Source organism: Oncorhynchus mykiss, chromosome 9, assembly GCF_057628025.1.
Source record: "Oncorhynchus mykiss isolate SJ-2025 chromosome 9, ASM5762802v1, whole genome shotgun sequence".
Taxonomy (NCBI): domain Eukaryota; kingdom Metazoa; phylum Chordata; class Actinopteri; order Salmoniformes; family Salmonidae; genus Oncorhynchus; species Oncorhynchus mykiss.
Genome location: NC_143030.1, coordinates 45,042,306 through 45,057,449, shown reverse-complemented (window position 1 = coordinate 45,057,449; position 15,144 = coordinate 45,042,306). Strand labels below are relative to the sequence as shown.

The following is a 15,144-nucleotide window of genomic DNA, read 5'->3' as shown; positions in this document are numbered from 1 at the left end:
ATTTATCTTTCGTCTCTGTGTTTCCTAATTGTCTGAATGCATCTCACCGGAGAAAGCATCCGAGCGAGCGAAACAGCGCCACTCTGTCTCCGTGTGGGCCATCTATCTGATGCTATCTGGTCCAAAAAAAGTATGACATTGTGGCTGCCCATATTATTGAAGTCCTTTATGGCGGCGCACAATTTGTCCAGCGTCGTCCGGGTTTGGTCGGGCTAGGCTGTCATCGTAAAGAAGAATTTGTTCTTAACTGATTTGCCTAGTTAAATTAAACAATTAAAAATTAAAAATCAGCATTGAGCTAAACTGAGTGAGCTCAACTGTAAATGGTCCTTGCACACAAAAAAAAAAAAGTGTCAAGGGAAGCCAGTTTGGATTTGGCTTCACTCCTATCAAATTGCATCCAGAGCATATATCATTAACATAAACAACTTGTTGCATCTTGTTGTGTTGTTGCCCTCCAGTGGCTAGCTAGCTAACTAAAATTGTCCTTTTCCTAAATTAGCCATGGATGGAGATAGGGATTTGGAGTTGTGGTTACACTTGATCATCCATACTGGCCAATGATTATAACTGTGATTCTGATCCAACCATTAATTCATACATTGTGCGCCAGGCCTGGGAGTTTGGAAGTTCAATATGTAGCTAGATGTAGAAGGCCAATGTTAACTAGCTAATGTTGCCCATGAAAGGAAGTAAGGCTATCAAGCAGGTGTTTTAGCCAGGTAGCCTAGGACAATAAAAAAATAAAAGAGTGTACTATATGACAGCGTGATAGACTGTTTTGTCAACATGAAAGAGAGGAGGATGGTAATGGCTCATCTCTCTCTACAAGTAGAGTGAGTCAACATGTTTTTTCTACTTACACAAACATCGCCACATCATATTTAGCTTATGTTGATTGGACTAAATTGTTTTTGGTATCTTTTAGTTGGCACTGTATTAGACGAGGTATAGGTGATTTGATGTTGAAATGTTAAAGTTGAAATGGTTCAGGAAGAGTGGAGGGAGCTCCTGTTTTCTTTGCAACCTGCGGTAAGGTCTCCGTGGTTCTAAATCAATAGTTCTTTAGGGGTGGGAAAATATTGGAAATATTAATTTGCTTGGCCATTCTGTAGGTCATGTAATTGTTTGTTACATGAAATATGCTTTGTGGACTTCACCTTACAGATGTTGCTCTCTGCTTTTGTGATGAAACAAAGGAATTTATTCTGCCACTTTGTCTTACTGTCTTGGCCTTAGGCCTATTTTTATCATGGTTGCAAGGCATATGAACTAACTGTATTTATAGAGCAAACAAGGCAATTATCACAACACAGGTTGTAATGTAGCTTTTTTTTCTGGCTTCCCCAGTGATTTTTACCCACACACTGCTACTGGTCTACGGTATAAAATGTATATCCTATAAAAAAGAATGTCGCTCATGTGTTATTATACCTACACATTAAACATATATTGTCAGTCAGTTGTTTTTTCAAATTTTGCCATTGATTAGGCTAATAGCATGAGGTCGTTAGGCAACATAAATTGTGTAACTCTATCCCCATGATTTACCCCGGTGTCGTCGAACCCTGACCGTGACCGTAATATCATCTCCCTCTGTTTTGGGACCACATGACACAGTTTAGGGCCCACATTCTGTAACGAACCGAAAGGAAATGAACCCTCTGTGTGTTGGACGGTTACTGGTTATTGGATTAGCCTAGGTCTACCTGTCTGCAGCTGGACTACTGTTTCACAGCGATAATCCCTTAATTATAATACTTTGTTCCCCAGTGAATTGAAGCAAAGGATGTTGTTGACCTAACTAGCCTAAGGCTACTTCAGAAAATAACTAATGACTTTCAATATCCAATTTGATCTTTTGGCTTATAGCATAGGCCTACGGGTTTAAGACTGAGTTGGAGGCCCGTCATTCACTTAAAACTAATAACGGTAGGTTTATTGACAGAACAGGTATCTCTTTTACTATTCCAAACCCCACATTGAGGTGCTTATTTCAAAAACATGTCTTCCCCCCTATGTTAAAATATGCTTTAAATTTGAGGGTCACCAGTAGCTCCAAATTGTCTATTATAAAGGTGTTGCCACATTGGTTATCGGTGTCATCGAAATATATTGCATCAGTGCCGCCTTGTGGTAAATCGTGCAGTCTACATAGTATTTGGCCTTAAGGAAAAAATATTTTGCCCAGTCCGAAATTAATTCTTAGACCCTAACACTTTTCCTGGGACTAAAATAAATTGATGAATTGGTTGGTGTGGTCATTATTTTCCACTGACAGCTGGCTATGTAGATCAAAAAAAATATTGTTTGGGTTTTTAGAGATCTGGGTTATGATAATCCAGAGCTATGGGTTTGACGTTTTGTCATCCTCAAGTTATATAGTCTACCTGGATAGACAGGCCCATAGCAAAATAGCACCTCTCAAATGCATGAGCGTGAGTGAGCAATCATTTTTAGGCACTTGCGAAATGAGATTCAACACTGACTGGACTGATCTACAAATCACCATGAGTCATTAATAGATTATCAATAGCATTTGTATATCAGTCAATCACTCGCAATTTACACATGATACGCTACGGTTTTTAATTTTGACGCTCTCGAACACGACCAATCAGTCCAACTCATTGCGGAACTAAAAGTGGGGCAGAACTATAAGGCATTGTGACCATGTCTTCCAAGGACAGTGGACATTGAGTGTTCATAGAAATTATTCCGTGTGGTAAGCATTGTATTCAAGATGGAGACCGCCAGTAAAATGAGCCTTGCAGCTCTACAACAACAAGATCCGTATATCAACAAACTTCTCGATGTTACCGGACAGGTAGCACTGTACACATTTAATTCCAAAGCAAATGAATGGGTAAGCTCGCCAAAGGAGTCGCTTGTTTCTTTCTGTTAACTAAAAGGTAGCTAGCTAGCGTTGCATAGCTAGATAAGTAACTATCAGCTACGTACAGTAGCTAGCTAGCAAGCGAGCTATCTACCTAGTCCAATATGTACTCTTAAGGAGCCTACCGTTAGTTACCCTAAGGTTCAAGGACCGTAAGTTTTTGTCAGAAGAGCAAAATACTCTTATCTAAACGTGAATCGATTCTCAATTGCGATACGGTTCTAGAAACATAAAGGCCATTTAATGTTACTTTCATATCACATCAAAATAATTTCACATGCTAAATATACACTTACTGTACACTTTTTTTAAACGGTTTTTATCACAGTTTCAACTGACAGTATTTTTCAGTGACCACCTTTCTGGCGGGGTAGGCCAGTTGAGAACAAGTTCTCATTTACAACTGCGACCTGGCCAAGATAAAGCAAAGCAGTGTGACAAAAACAACAACACAGAGTTCCACATAAACAAACGTACAGTCGATAATGCAATAGAAAATTATATGTACAGTGTTTGCAAATGTAGAAGAGTAGGGAGGTAAGGCAATAAATAGGACAGAGGCTAAATAATTAAAATGTAGTATTGACACTGGAGTGATGATGTGCAAGTCGAAATACTGGGGTGCAAGAGGGTAAATAATTACACACAGATATTCGTAGCATGATAGCTAATTAGCACTGTCTTCTGTTTGTAAACACGCACTGTGATATGACCGTGTGGGAACCCTAACCCTATAGTATCAATTTAACCTTTTGTTTTTTGCCAATTATTTCTCCCTGGTATGAAAGATAAGGTCCTTATGTTTCCAAAACCGTGCCGCTAGCGATGCGTGTTAATCTTCAGACTGACTGTCAGGGCTCTTAACAAAACTCCCCCACACAGAACAAGATGCCTTCGTCCTATGACTCTTAGCGTTATGCTAAAGGGCTAACTATCTACTCTACTTAATTTATTACAGAGACCTTAAAAATAGTATTTTCATTTGCAATCTAGCTAACTAAATACAGTACCAGTCAGTTTGGACCCACCTACTCATTCCAGGGTTTTTCTTTATTTTTACTATTTTCTACATTGTAGAATAATAGTGAAGACTTCAACTATGAAATAACAAATGGAATCATGTATTAACAAAAAAGTGTTAAACAAATCAGAATATATTTTATATTTGAAAATGATTGATTACAGCTTTGCACAATCTTGGCATTCTCTCAACCAGCTTCATGATGTAGTCACCTGGAATGCATTTAAATTATGTCAAGAACAGCTCAAATAAGCAAAGGGAAACGACAGTCCATCATTACTTTAAGACCTGAAAGTCAGTCAATTCGGAAAATGTCAAAAACTTTGAAAGTTTCTTCAAGTGCAGTCGCAAATACCATCAAACACTATGATAAAACTGCCTCTCATGAGGACCGCCACAGGAAAGGAAGGCCCAGAGTTACCTCTGCTGCAGAGGAAAAATTCATTAGAGTTAACTGCACCTCAGATTGCAGCCCAAATAAATGCTTCACCGAGTTCAAGTAACAGACACATCTCAACAGCAACTGTTCAGAGGAGACTGTGTGAATCAGGCCTTCGTGGTCGAATTGCTGCAAAGAAACCACTACTAAAGGACACCAATAAGAAGAAGAAACTTGCTTGGGCCAAAAAAACTGAGCAATGGACATTAGACCGGTGGAAATCTGTCCTTTGGTCTGATTAGTCTCAATTTGAGATTTTTGGTTCCAACCGCCGTGTCTTTGTGAGACGCAGAGTAGGTGAACAGATGATCTCCGCATGTGTGGTTCCCACAGTAAAGCATGGAGGAGGAGGTGTGGGGTGCTTTGCTGGTGAGGCACACATGTTAATTGAAATTTTATTCCAGGTGACTACCTCATGAAGCTGGTTGAGAGAATGCCAAGCGTGTGCAATGCTGTCAAGGCAAAGCGTGGCTACTTTGAAGAATCTCAAATATAAAATATTTAGATTTGTTTAACAAATGTTTTGGTTACTACATGATTCCATATGTGTTATTTCATAGTTTTGATGTCTTCAATATTCTACAATCTAGAAAATAGTCAAAAATAAAGAAACCCTTGAATGAATAGGTGTGTACAAACTTTTGACTGATATTGTAGATAACCACACACCTCTAGCTAACATTAGCTATATCAAGCCAACACGCATGTTCCTGCTTTGTTGTGTAGCAAATACATTTTAAGAGTCTTTGGTTGTTGGCAGAGCCATCTATTAAATGATGGGGCAACATTTAGATTTCTGCCTAAATAGACATACCCAAACTGAATTACTTTTCATGAGATTGACATAAACATTAACAGGTAATGTTGCATTTAAAAAAAAACATTTTTTTTTTTTTTTTTTTTTTTAAGTCTGGAACTCAGCATTTTGGAAGATGTATTATTATTCTTTTTTATTGCTGAGGTGTACTCACTTTTGAGGACACAATCTCAAGTACATAGTACAAACATTATGCAAAATCATATCTATGATTTCTTTCCCTGTTCAAAGGTGTGGCTAGAGGGCTTGAAATGACTGAAATGCTTTCTAGATATAATAACAATCAAATTGTAAATAATTTACTATACAATCTATCATACCTGTCAAATAAATATCATGCTTAATGACAGGACAATATCTTCACTTTCTTATAACTGTCGACAGAATTCTCTCCTAAACGTCCACAGAGCGGCTGAGAATCCATTCAAATGTGTGCAGACTTGTCACAACTTCAGCTTTTAAGCACAAAGGGATTTTGTCCTGTCTGTGACTAAGAGAAAGTGCTGTTATTTAAATTCTATGAAAATATGTTGTATTTTTTTCATGTTGAGAGCTCTAAATCTGACTGAGAATATCACAGTGAGATGAAACCACAATGGCTGGACTTGCTAGACTGTCACTGTCAATTTGATAATAGATTCTTTGTGTGGTTAGGCCAGAAAATGACATTCAAATGTGGGGTCGGAAAGCTGACACTTCAAGTCAGCTCTGCTTGGGGAGTGGTAACTGAGCAGACACATGGGTCTTTTTGGTATTCACAGAGTGCCTTGTACACAAATGCCAGTCGGAGCCAGTTCAGAACTGCTCAAAGTTCCCCATATGTTTAAGAGAGTTTGGCCAGGTTTTAGAACGGCTGCCATGTTAGGGGCTGTTCTAAGTTAGCTAACTTAAAACCAGTTAGCTAGCTAGCTAGTTTGTAGATAATATTTATCTAGTTCGCAAACATTAGCTAAGTACCAACGCTGTAAGCTAGCTAGCAATCAGGGCCCCGTTCAGCAGGACACAATGGTGTGCAATGTTTGATTTAATGGTAACGGTGTTGTTCTGAAGGATCACTTCACACAGCTGCAATTTTTTATGTGGTTTCACACACAATATTTCACAGCCATTTTGATCAGGCCACACCTACCTAATGGGATCAAACCATACCTTATGCTGCGTTCACGTCATGTCAGAAACGCCGAGATTTTCGACTTGCTTACTCGTTGTAGAAAGATGATACCTGAGTTTCCCAATTGGGAAGTATCAGAATCAACCAATGGGAAGCTCGATGCAAATAATTTGCATTCATTTTAACTCAGTTTCCGACAAGATGTGAACGCAGCATTAATCTCAGTTAACCCAGAACTGAAGTCTTGCGTAATTGGTCAGATGCTCGATAAAGGTCTGGGTCCATAAGAGAAGATTGAGAACGAGGATTGGAACCAGAACTAATAGCTCCACCCTCTCTATAGGCCAAATGTCCCATTCCCTTCCGAGATTCGGAAGATGCTAAAACCTGGGAAATCGTGATTTGTCGAAAGCACAGGAACTAATGCTGCTTGTCGTCTCATGCATCCCGTTGTATCGTGACATATCTACGGTACCGTTTTAAGTATTCTGTCCACGAGAGATTAACCACACCTTAAAGACGGTTGAAGAACCGTTTAGGGGAAGCTTGTCAGTCAGTACAACCGTAATGCAACGTAATAAAAGGTTTAATAAATTGAAAGCAACCCAGACCAAATATCAGACTTTTTTTGCATGTTTTGGTTATTCTTCTTGTACTTGATGATTGATTCATGTTCATCGAGTTAAAGTTGTCATTTTTCTGCGCAATTTCCATTTCAGGAAAAGACCGAAATCGAGGGCACCTTATTTGTTTATGCAAGGTAATTTATTTGTATCAGATATGTGGTGACCTTTTTTAAATGGGCCACTGTTGTAAAGATGCTAAACTAACCCCTTTTTATATGTGGTTGTCTCACCACCTGTCCTCTCTCCTTGATATAGTTGCCTTTTATATTGTCCATATGTCTATGCCTCCCTAATTGATCTCTTCCCCTCTCCCCTAACCCCCACCCCTCCCTCTTACTCTCTTTATCTTAATCATTCTCTTTGCTTTTCTCTTTCTTTTTTGAGTCGTGAAAACATGTAGCCTAATAGTCTGTCTCCATTGCTCTCAATAACCTATCCACAGGTCTGCTTCCCCTTATCATGGCTTCACAATCATGAATCGGCTGAGCACAGAGAATCTAGTGGAGCCCATCAACAAAGACCTTGAGTTTCAGCTTCAAGACCCCTTCCTGCTGTACAGAAACGCTAACTGTGAGTAGGATAGTCCATTTGTCAGTCTTATCATTGGAATGTGATACAAAACGAGGCAACAGTGTGCTTTAGGACCATGCGGACGCCTCCGAGCAGTCGGGTAGGCTGTTTGGAGTGTTAATCCAACTGTGAGGAGAAAAAAATATGGCCGTGTTTGGCAATGCACTGCCGTTTAGCATGCTACACCTCGGTAGTGTTTGCTATGACTTGGGAGTGCAGCGCATCGCGGTTTTTATGGAAGCGGGCCAAAAGGAATTGACAACCCAAACCATTGCGCGGGCCGGATAGAAATGTGTCATGGGCCGGATCCGGCCCGTAGGCCTTGTTTGACACGTGGTCTACACGAAATATTCTGAGAAAGTGTGGGGATGAGAAGGGTCATGTTAACATGTTTAGGTAAACCTAACTATAGGGCGATTCCACACAAGCGGGAACAGATTGTTCTGGTAATTCTCACATGGGAACTTCATTGGAAGGAGGTATGTTTAGTATTCTTTTTACGTTTGTATCATAAACCATTTTTTTTTTTTTAAGAATGATGAAATTGGCAATTTTAGGCCCTTTATAGACCTGTACATGCCTCCTGTAAGACCCTATGATCTGTGAACATTCTGTTGCTCGTTATACTTTTTATAGTGTGTTCTAAAAATATGGAATATGTTTAGATTTTTAATACTGTTTTCACATTCATTTATCAAATGTAACAAATATTTATATCTACTTTAAAAATAAAAAAAATGTAGATGTTGTTTGTGTCATTTTATAACCAATCACAGCCCTCCTTTAGGATTGCACAGTTCGAGTTCCCTTTGAATCTATTTTCTCATTCACTGTGTTGGTGGTGCTCATAAAATGCATCATGCCTTCAGAATTAGCCAAGAGCCCACTCTGGGGAAATGTGATGTACTTGTAGAGTAAACTGTTCCAAACCAAATCAAATGGTTTCATTTTAAGATGAATAAACGAATGTGAAACGTTGTATATCAGAATCCAGACATACTCCATACTTTAGAGAACACTATAAAAATTCTAAAGACACCAAGATGTTGTCTGTATCATGTACGGTTCACAGATCATAGGGTCTTACAGGAGGTCTACAAATGGCCTAAAATGGCCACTTTCATCATGATTTTCCACAACAACAAAAAGTGATACAAATGTATAATGCATTTCAAACATTCTTTCTCCAAATGTGAGAATTGCCGGGAGAATCTGAGATACCAAAAATATGTTCCTCTCCCGCTGGCACGGAATCACCCTATATATCTATTAAAAGAGCTGCTGGTGTATATATTTTGTATTACTAGGCTAAATTTAGCATTGAATGTGCTGTTTATTTCATTCGCCCCAGATAAATAATGAAGACCATCAATGTTTTATAAACACACTTCTTTTTTTTGTAATGAAGTTGCAGAGCACTGCTTGCACACAGTCATTAAAGGTCTGTCAAACTGTGTTGAATTCAAATGAGAACTTGAACTCTTCCAGACTCTTTTGATGACGAAGGTATGACGTCTTCGACTGTAATCCCATCATAAAATTGACTTTTTCATCTTCCTGTTTAGTCCTAAGGAAAATGAAAGGACCCTGTCTGTGCAGCAGACATACACGTACAGACATACAGGGAAATAAGTCTTAATTTACACATGCCCCCCTCTGACATAATGCCACCTCTTTAATATTCTGCTGACCCCTGTGTAGAGATGCATGCACACAAATGAATCAGATGGACATTGACCACATGCTAAACACACTAGCCTTCCAGTTAGACTTGCCTCTAAAAGCACTCAGCAGACCTCCTCGCAGGGTCCTCTGGAACATGACCTTCCCCTTGTGCCGGAGGTCACGCCGAGGCTGACCGGGCGCGTCGAGCAGGAGCATCTCCTCTGACGGGTCTCCCCCGCCCATGGCCTTGCGCTAACACGGGGTCCACCCAACCCAGGAGCTCTGTCTGAGGGGGAGAAAAACGTGTCCCTCTGGCCCCAGGGCCTCTTATGTTCTGGAGCTGCCTGGAAACCACCTCATGGATGGGATGGATACAGTACGTCTGCTCTCGGTGGTAGTTCTGTAGGCGTCTGATCCAGTCATCCAGAGGGGCAGCAGTTTTATCTGACTGGAACCCTGTGACTCCTCCCCAGTAGTCGAGTGCCTGCAGGCCACTTGGGAGGGGATGCAAAGAATATCATGAACAAGTGTGTTTTGGGAGGGAGGGCTTTCTTGGCTGTCCTTGTGACTGTGAAGGGATCGTGACTTGAAATTTTGTTTTGGCGTGATTTCGACCGTTCAGGTTTGTGTCCTGCCGTTGCTCTCGTTGCACACATCTGTTAGTGGAGGGGTTGTGTCAGTGCTTCATGTTAGAAAATGCGGCCTTTTTACACACACCTGTTTACACGTCCCAGAGTTCCCCAGGTAGCTGTAGAAACACTACCGTTGCTAGGTTACCAGCCTCGGAGGGGAAACCTGGCAAGAATCTCTTCTCACACACACGTATGCAACGTGACACTCCTGTCACACGCTGTTGCCTCAAAGTTGCTGAACCATCCATTTCCTACAACCTCCCTCCGCCTAAGGGATGCATCCTAGCGCCAGTGAATTGTCCGCCTGCCATTTTTTAAAAATATTTCCCTCTTTTTCGCTGTTCCTCCTACAGTGGGTATATACAGCATCTGGTTCTACGATAAGAAGGACTGCCAGCGCATCGCTCAGCTCATGGTGAAGTGAGTATGGCCCGTGTGAAACACACCACCACTAACCCACAGCTATGAAAACCACCGTCACCCACAGACGCTGCAGGGAGTTATTTAGCACGTTACAGATATGAGATTGGATTGTGTGTTTTAGTGGGGGTGTTTTTCCCCCACTGATTTGCGAGGGTGTTTGTGTCTTTTATTGTGTCTGTCCTCCAGGATCGTGAAGCAGGAAGCCATGCAGGCCCACCGGGGCTCCCCAGAGAGGGCCAACATCCCTGGGAGGACCAATGGCTGCGCAGAACCTCGCCCCATCGACATCCTGGAGCTCCTCAGCAAGGCCAAGGATGAATACCACAGGGTGAGACGGTCTTTATCGTCAAGTCGTCGCCCAGGACTCTATTGGGGGAAATGCGTTACAAAAGTATTGCGTTACATAAATCAGATGACTTTTAGGAGTAGCAAAAGTAAAGTAACGCCTTACTTTTTCGAATTTGGTAGTATTGTTAAAGTTTATTTGTCAAACAACGCGTCACCAGAACTGGCGGCTTGAGAAAGATTTTGAATGAAAAGATATGAAATCTGTACAGATGTTTGTCTTACAGTATATATGGCTAACTAAGCAGCCCATATGATAGCGCAGTACTTGTAGACTGGTACAGGAAAGCAGCGCTACCGATGAAAGGAGAAACCAGCGATCAAACCCGAGTTAGTCATCTTTGGTAGAGCGCACACGGATCGCCTTGCTCCCTCCGACAGTCAAACAAACAGGGAGATCGAGATTTTTTTTCCATGAAACTTAACACAAAGTAATATAACGTATCCCTTTCCACCCAAAGTAATATTGTTAAGTAACGCATTACTTTTGTTAAACGTGACAAGTTAATATATCACTTTTTCAAGTTACTAATCCCAACACTTCCACAAACGCACGCGAACACAGTCCAGAAAATAGTATTGTTTGATGGACTTTACCCCTACACATACATCACGAATTAGAGTGCGATTTAAAATCCTGATTATTTTGTGTAGCCAGCTGTGGATGGGGTAGCAATGTCCCCCTTCTGTTTCTCTCTCTCTCGTAGTCAGTGAAGAACTCACTCACTGCCTGTCTGTTTACTTACTCTTTGTTGGTATCACTCTCTTTCTGTAGATCTTAGTCCTGCTGCCCCAAGTGTTTTTCATTGTTTTAAATGCTGAGATTGCTCACAGCCCTCCCAATTTACATTAGTCCAGCGTTTCCCAAACGCTGTCCTCTGGACCCCGAGGGGTGCACGTTTTGGTTTGATGATGAGTTGATCATTTGAATCCGCTGTGACGCACTAGGGCCAAAACCAAAACGGGGTCTAATTCTGCATTAGACGGGAAACACTAGTTGGAATGTCAAAATGATACATGTGTCTGTGGTATTTATTTTGTGCGTTAACTAGATTCAGACGGGTGAAACTGAGATGTCCGTTACTGCTGAGCAGGGGTTGAACACCGAGACGCTGAAAACAGCCGGCGGTGCTACAGAGCGCGCTCCCAGTGCCCCACCGCCAGAAAAGGTACAGCACCACATTCTGCCTGAGTTGAATGCACTTTGTCTGACAACACGCTACCTGTAACAAGTGTTCTCTCGCATGACTGAAATGACTCTTACTTGTCAGTCATAATTGGATAGAGTGTTGTTTCCTATTGACTGTTATTACTGTATTTGCAGAACTCCCACTCTGGCCAGAGGCAGATCACCGTGGAGGAGCTGTTTGGCAGTTCTCTACCCAAGGAGACCGGCCTGCTGCCAGCCATGCCTACCCAGATTTCCACAGACCCTGCTGCCCCGAGCCCCGCCAACTTCCTAAAGGCCCAGCACTACACTCCATCCATACCCTTCCAGCCCTTACTGGCACCCCGCCTCACAGCAGCCCCAGTGGGCAACAACCGGCACCTGGCCTCTGGTCTGATCCCCCTGATGGAGGCCAGAGGTGTCCCCAGCCCGGGCTACACCCTCCACGCCAGCCCTGTGTTTCCCGGTGGACCTCCAGGGGAACTCCAGCACTCTATGTCCCCGCTGTTGGTCGCTCCACCTGGGGCTGAGGCTCGCGGTCCCCCCCCTGGCCCTCCGTTGACTTACCTGGGGCAGGATCTCCTGGGCTCGCTGAAACCCAGCCCCTCTGATCTCCACAAGCCCGTCCTCGCACCCAACTTCCTGCCCAGCCCGCTGGCCACGCCCCAGAGCTTCAGAGAGCAAATCCCCAATCCTGCTGCCATCTGCAGCATTCCCACAGGCCCTGTGCAGGTAGGTAACTGCCTTTGCCCCTGTTATTTCTTTGTGATGCGGACTTTGTGTAATCTGTCATTTCTGAAGGGCTCCCTTGTCTTTCTCAGCCACAGAGTAAAGAAATGGATGTGTTCGCCCAGTCTCAGAAACCGTCGAAAACCATGCCTGTTAGTATGATTTTGCTATCATGATGTAGATGGCTTTGATTGTACAGGTAGTTCTTTACATAGTTGAAATGAAATCTTACCATGTCCTCTTCCTGCCCTCTCTCTTTCTCTCACCCATCCAAGGCTGTTCCTATAAAGGCAGGGCTTGTGATACCGGGGGCGGGTGCTTCACTGACGGGGGCGGAGCGCTCAGTGCTGCTCTCACCGAGCGCCTTTCAGCATTCTGTTGCCAAGACAACGGAACTGCAGAGGCAAGCTGCTCCTTCCTCCCCTCCAGCAGCAGCCACAGGGGCTGTGGAGCCCCCCCAATCCCCCTGCAACAGGACCCAGCTGCAGGACACACTCATCCACCTCATCAAGGTACAGAGAGAGCTGAAGCCTTTTTCTTGTGTTTGAAGCCTTTCGTCAGGTTCAGGGGTTTTCTACTGTAGATGTCATCTGGCTGCTGTTGACATTTATGAAATGCTCATGAACGGCGTATGAATGTGTTATTCATGGGTTATGAATTATGTTAGGAATTCTTTCTGTATGTACCTAAATCTAATACTTGAGAGAGCGAGTGAACTGAAGCAGTTGAAGTCTGGGAACTTGTTTGTACTGTTATACAAAATGACTGGACGATAAGTCTTCTCTCTCTCTTTCCTGTGTTTGTGCCCTGTGCAGAATGACCCAGCGTTTCTCAGTGCCATCCACGAGACTTACCTCCAGATTCTCTCCAAGGACCTGAGCAACGTCAAGCTATAGCTTTAGTCCAGACATGGGGATGGGCCTGGACATGTCAGGACAGGGGCACAGCCACCAGCCAACCTAAGCTACAGGTACTGAACCACTGGGTGGGACCTGGGACTGCTTCTGCTGCCACCGGCTATGTATAGAAACACAGACACTGGCTCTGTTCCTCTGGAGCAGCTATGGGGACTGCAGGAGGATTTGAACCCAGGCTCACTCATATGGCCCTGCTACCCTATGTAGAGAAGGTAAAAGGAAGATGTTACGCTTGACAGTAGTGTCAAATCATGTACGCACTCTAGAAAGAAATATTGTTCCTCTCTTCTGTGGATGAGAACTAGACCAAAACCCCTAAGGAGGGTAAACCCTCATCTCTGTGTGGGTCAGGGGTTAGGACTTGCTGTGCAAGCCAAGCTTTATTCAACTCCACTTCCTTGTTCTGCCCTCGGGAATAGCTGTGATTCTCCACACACATGCGCTTTGTTCTCTCTCCTCTTTTTTCAATCTCTGTTCTTTCTTTTTTTCTCTGTCCTTTGCTCTCACCCCATTCACCACCAAGCCTCTGTCACTATGCCTGTTAAGGGACGTGTGCAATAGAATGCAATGCCTTCTGGGAGAATACTGTTTACTGATTCTCAAGTGTCCCCCCCCCCCAAGGGTCTAAACAGAGAATTGTTGTATTAATTTAGGCCCTATTCTGTGGGTTTTGCAGTAAAGTCTACTGCAGCACTGAGCCTGAGCTAAATGCATTCAACGGGATCGTCTTGTTTAACACAGATATGTTGTCACTCTGCAACCAACAGCTCAAAGGGACTAGCATGTCATAACAGGTTGTGTCAGTGTGTATGTATTTGATTTTGTAGTTCAGGTAGTTTTTTTTTTTGAATGTGCTTGATAATGTCACCCCTGTACATACATCTGACCTTGTGCCATACTGCCAATCTATGTTCACATTATTTTGATCACACGCAGCATGTATTTCTGTATGGCTGCAATCAATCACACATTTTGATTCCGATTGACGGAATGAATGAATGGCGGCGTTGCGCTATAGACATGGGAAGCAATTGAGAACATCCTCTAAACCAATAACTGATCAACACATTATGTTGTCAAAGGAATATTTGTTTTTGACCTTGTCTCTGGATTTATTTCTGCCAGTAAGTATATGTGAGTTTCTTCGGGAGGTAAGAAGAGAACCTCTGACTTGATTGCACTTTGTTTTCATGTCGAAAGAAAATGTCAGTAAAAAGCATTTCATGAGCAGTTTGTGACTCCTTTGGTTCCTCGAATACGTTTTAAAAAAATATATATCATAGTACTTAATACATGTTGATTGGTGTGTTTTCAAAGTGTACGTATTATTTAGTCACCGGCTCTATACTGGTGGAGAAGAGAGGTAAAGGCCCAGAGATGATTTAAAAAAAACAAAAACATTTTAAAACCAGTATGATTTTTAAGATTGGTCAGTGCCAGTGTAATGATGAGTAAACATGTTTTTTGGTGTCTTTTTAAGAACCACATCCGTTTTTAATTTGTTTTATTCTGTCACTGTGTACTTCTGTTTTACTATTTTGTGATATTAAAGTGAAGTTTTCTCTCAAGCTATTTACATTTTTTTTTGCTCAAAGAAATGACTTTTCTTGGTCAATAAAACACAAATGATTCCCTGTTTTGACCATTGCGGTCATTACATCCAGCAATGTCAAACAGTGAGGCAAATGCTGACACCAGTGGTGCATTTCAGTAGTTTTCTCTCCTTGTTTCCTGTCCTTCATCTGCTCTAATCTGACCAGAGTTTTTCACATCAGTGCAGATGAA

At 42.4% G+C, this 15,144-nt stretch overlaps 1 protein-coding gene across 1 annotated transcript; it reads left to right on the top strand.

Annotated features, from left to right (window-relative positions):
- Nucleotides 1–2,548: 2,548 nt before the first annotated feature.
- On the top strand, nucleotides 2,549–14,927 carry LOC110532066 (mRNA-decapping enzyme 1A). Its single transcript, XM_021615674.3, has 10 exons — nucleotides 2,549–2,866; nucleotides 7,004–7,044; nucleotides 7,353–7,480; nucleotides 10,131–10,197; nucleotides 10,387–10,528; nucleotides 11,598–11,714; nucleotides 11,870–12,445; nucleotides 12,535–12,594; nucleotides 12,718–12,954; nucleotides 13,258–14,927. Exons 1-10 carry the CDS (start codon nucleotides 2,744–2,746, stop codon nucleotides 13,336–13,338), a joined length of 1,572 nt encoding a protein of 523 aa, XP_021471349.3. The 5' UTR covers nucleotides 2,549–2,743; the 3' UTR covers nucleotides 13,339–14,927.
- The last annotated feature ends 217 nt before the right edge of the window (nucleotides 14,928–15,144 follow it).

Bases quoted from the DNA above. Each gene is read 5' to 3' on its own strand.
- LOC110532066 (XM_021615674.3), top strand. From the start codon at position 2,744: ATGGAGACCGCCAGTAAAATGAGCCTTGCAGCTCTACAACAACAAGAT. The intron at 10,529-11,597 runs GTGAGACGGTCT...TGCGTTAACTAG, and splicing joins CCAAGGATGAATACCACAGG to ATTCAGACGGGTGAAACTGA. The intron at 12,446-12,534 runs GTAGGTAACTGC...TGTCTTTCTCAG, and splicing joins TTCCCACAGGCCCTGTGCAG to CCACAGAGTAAAGAAATGGA.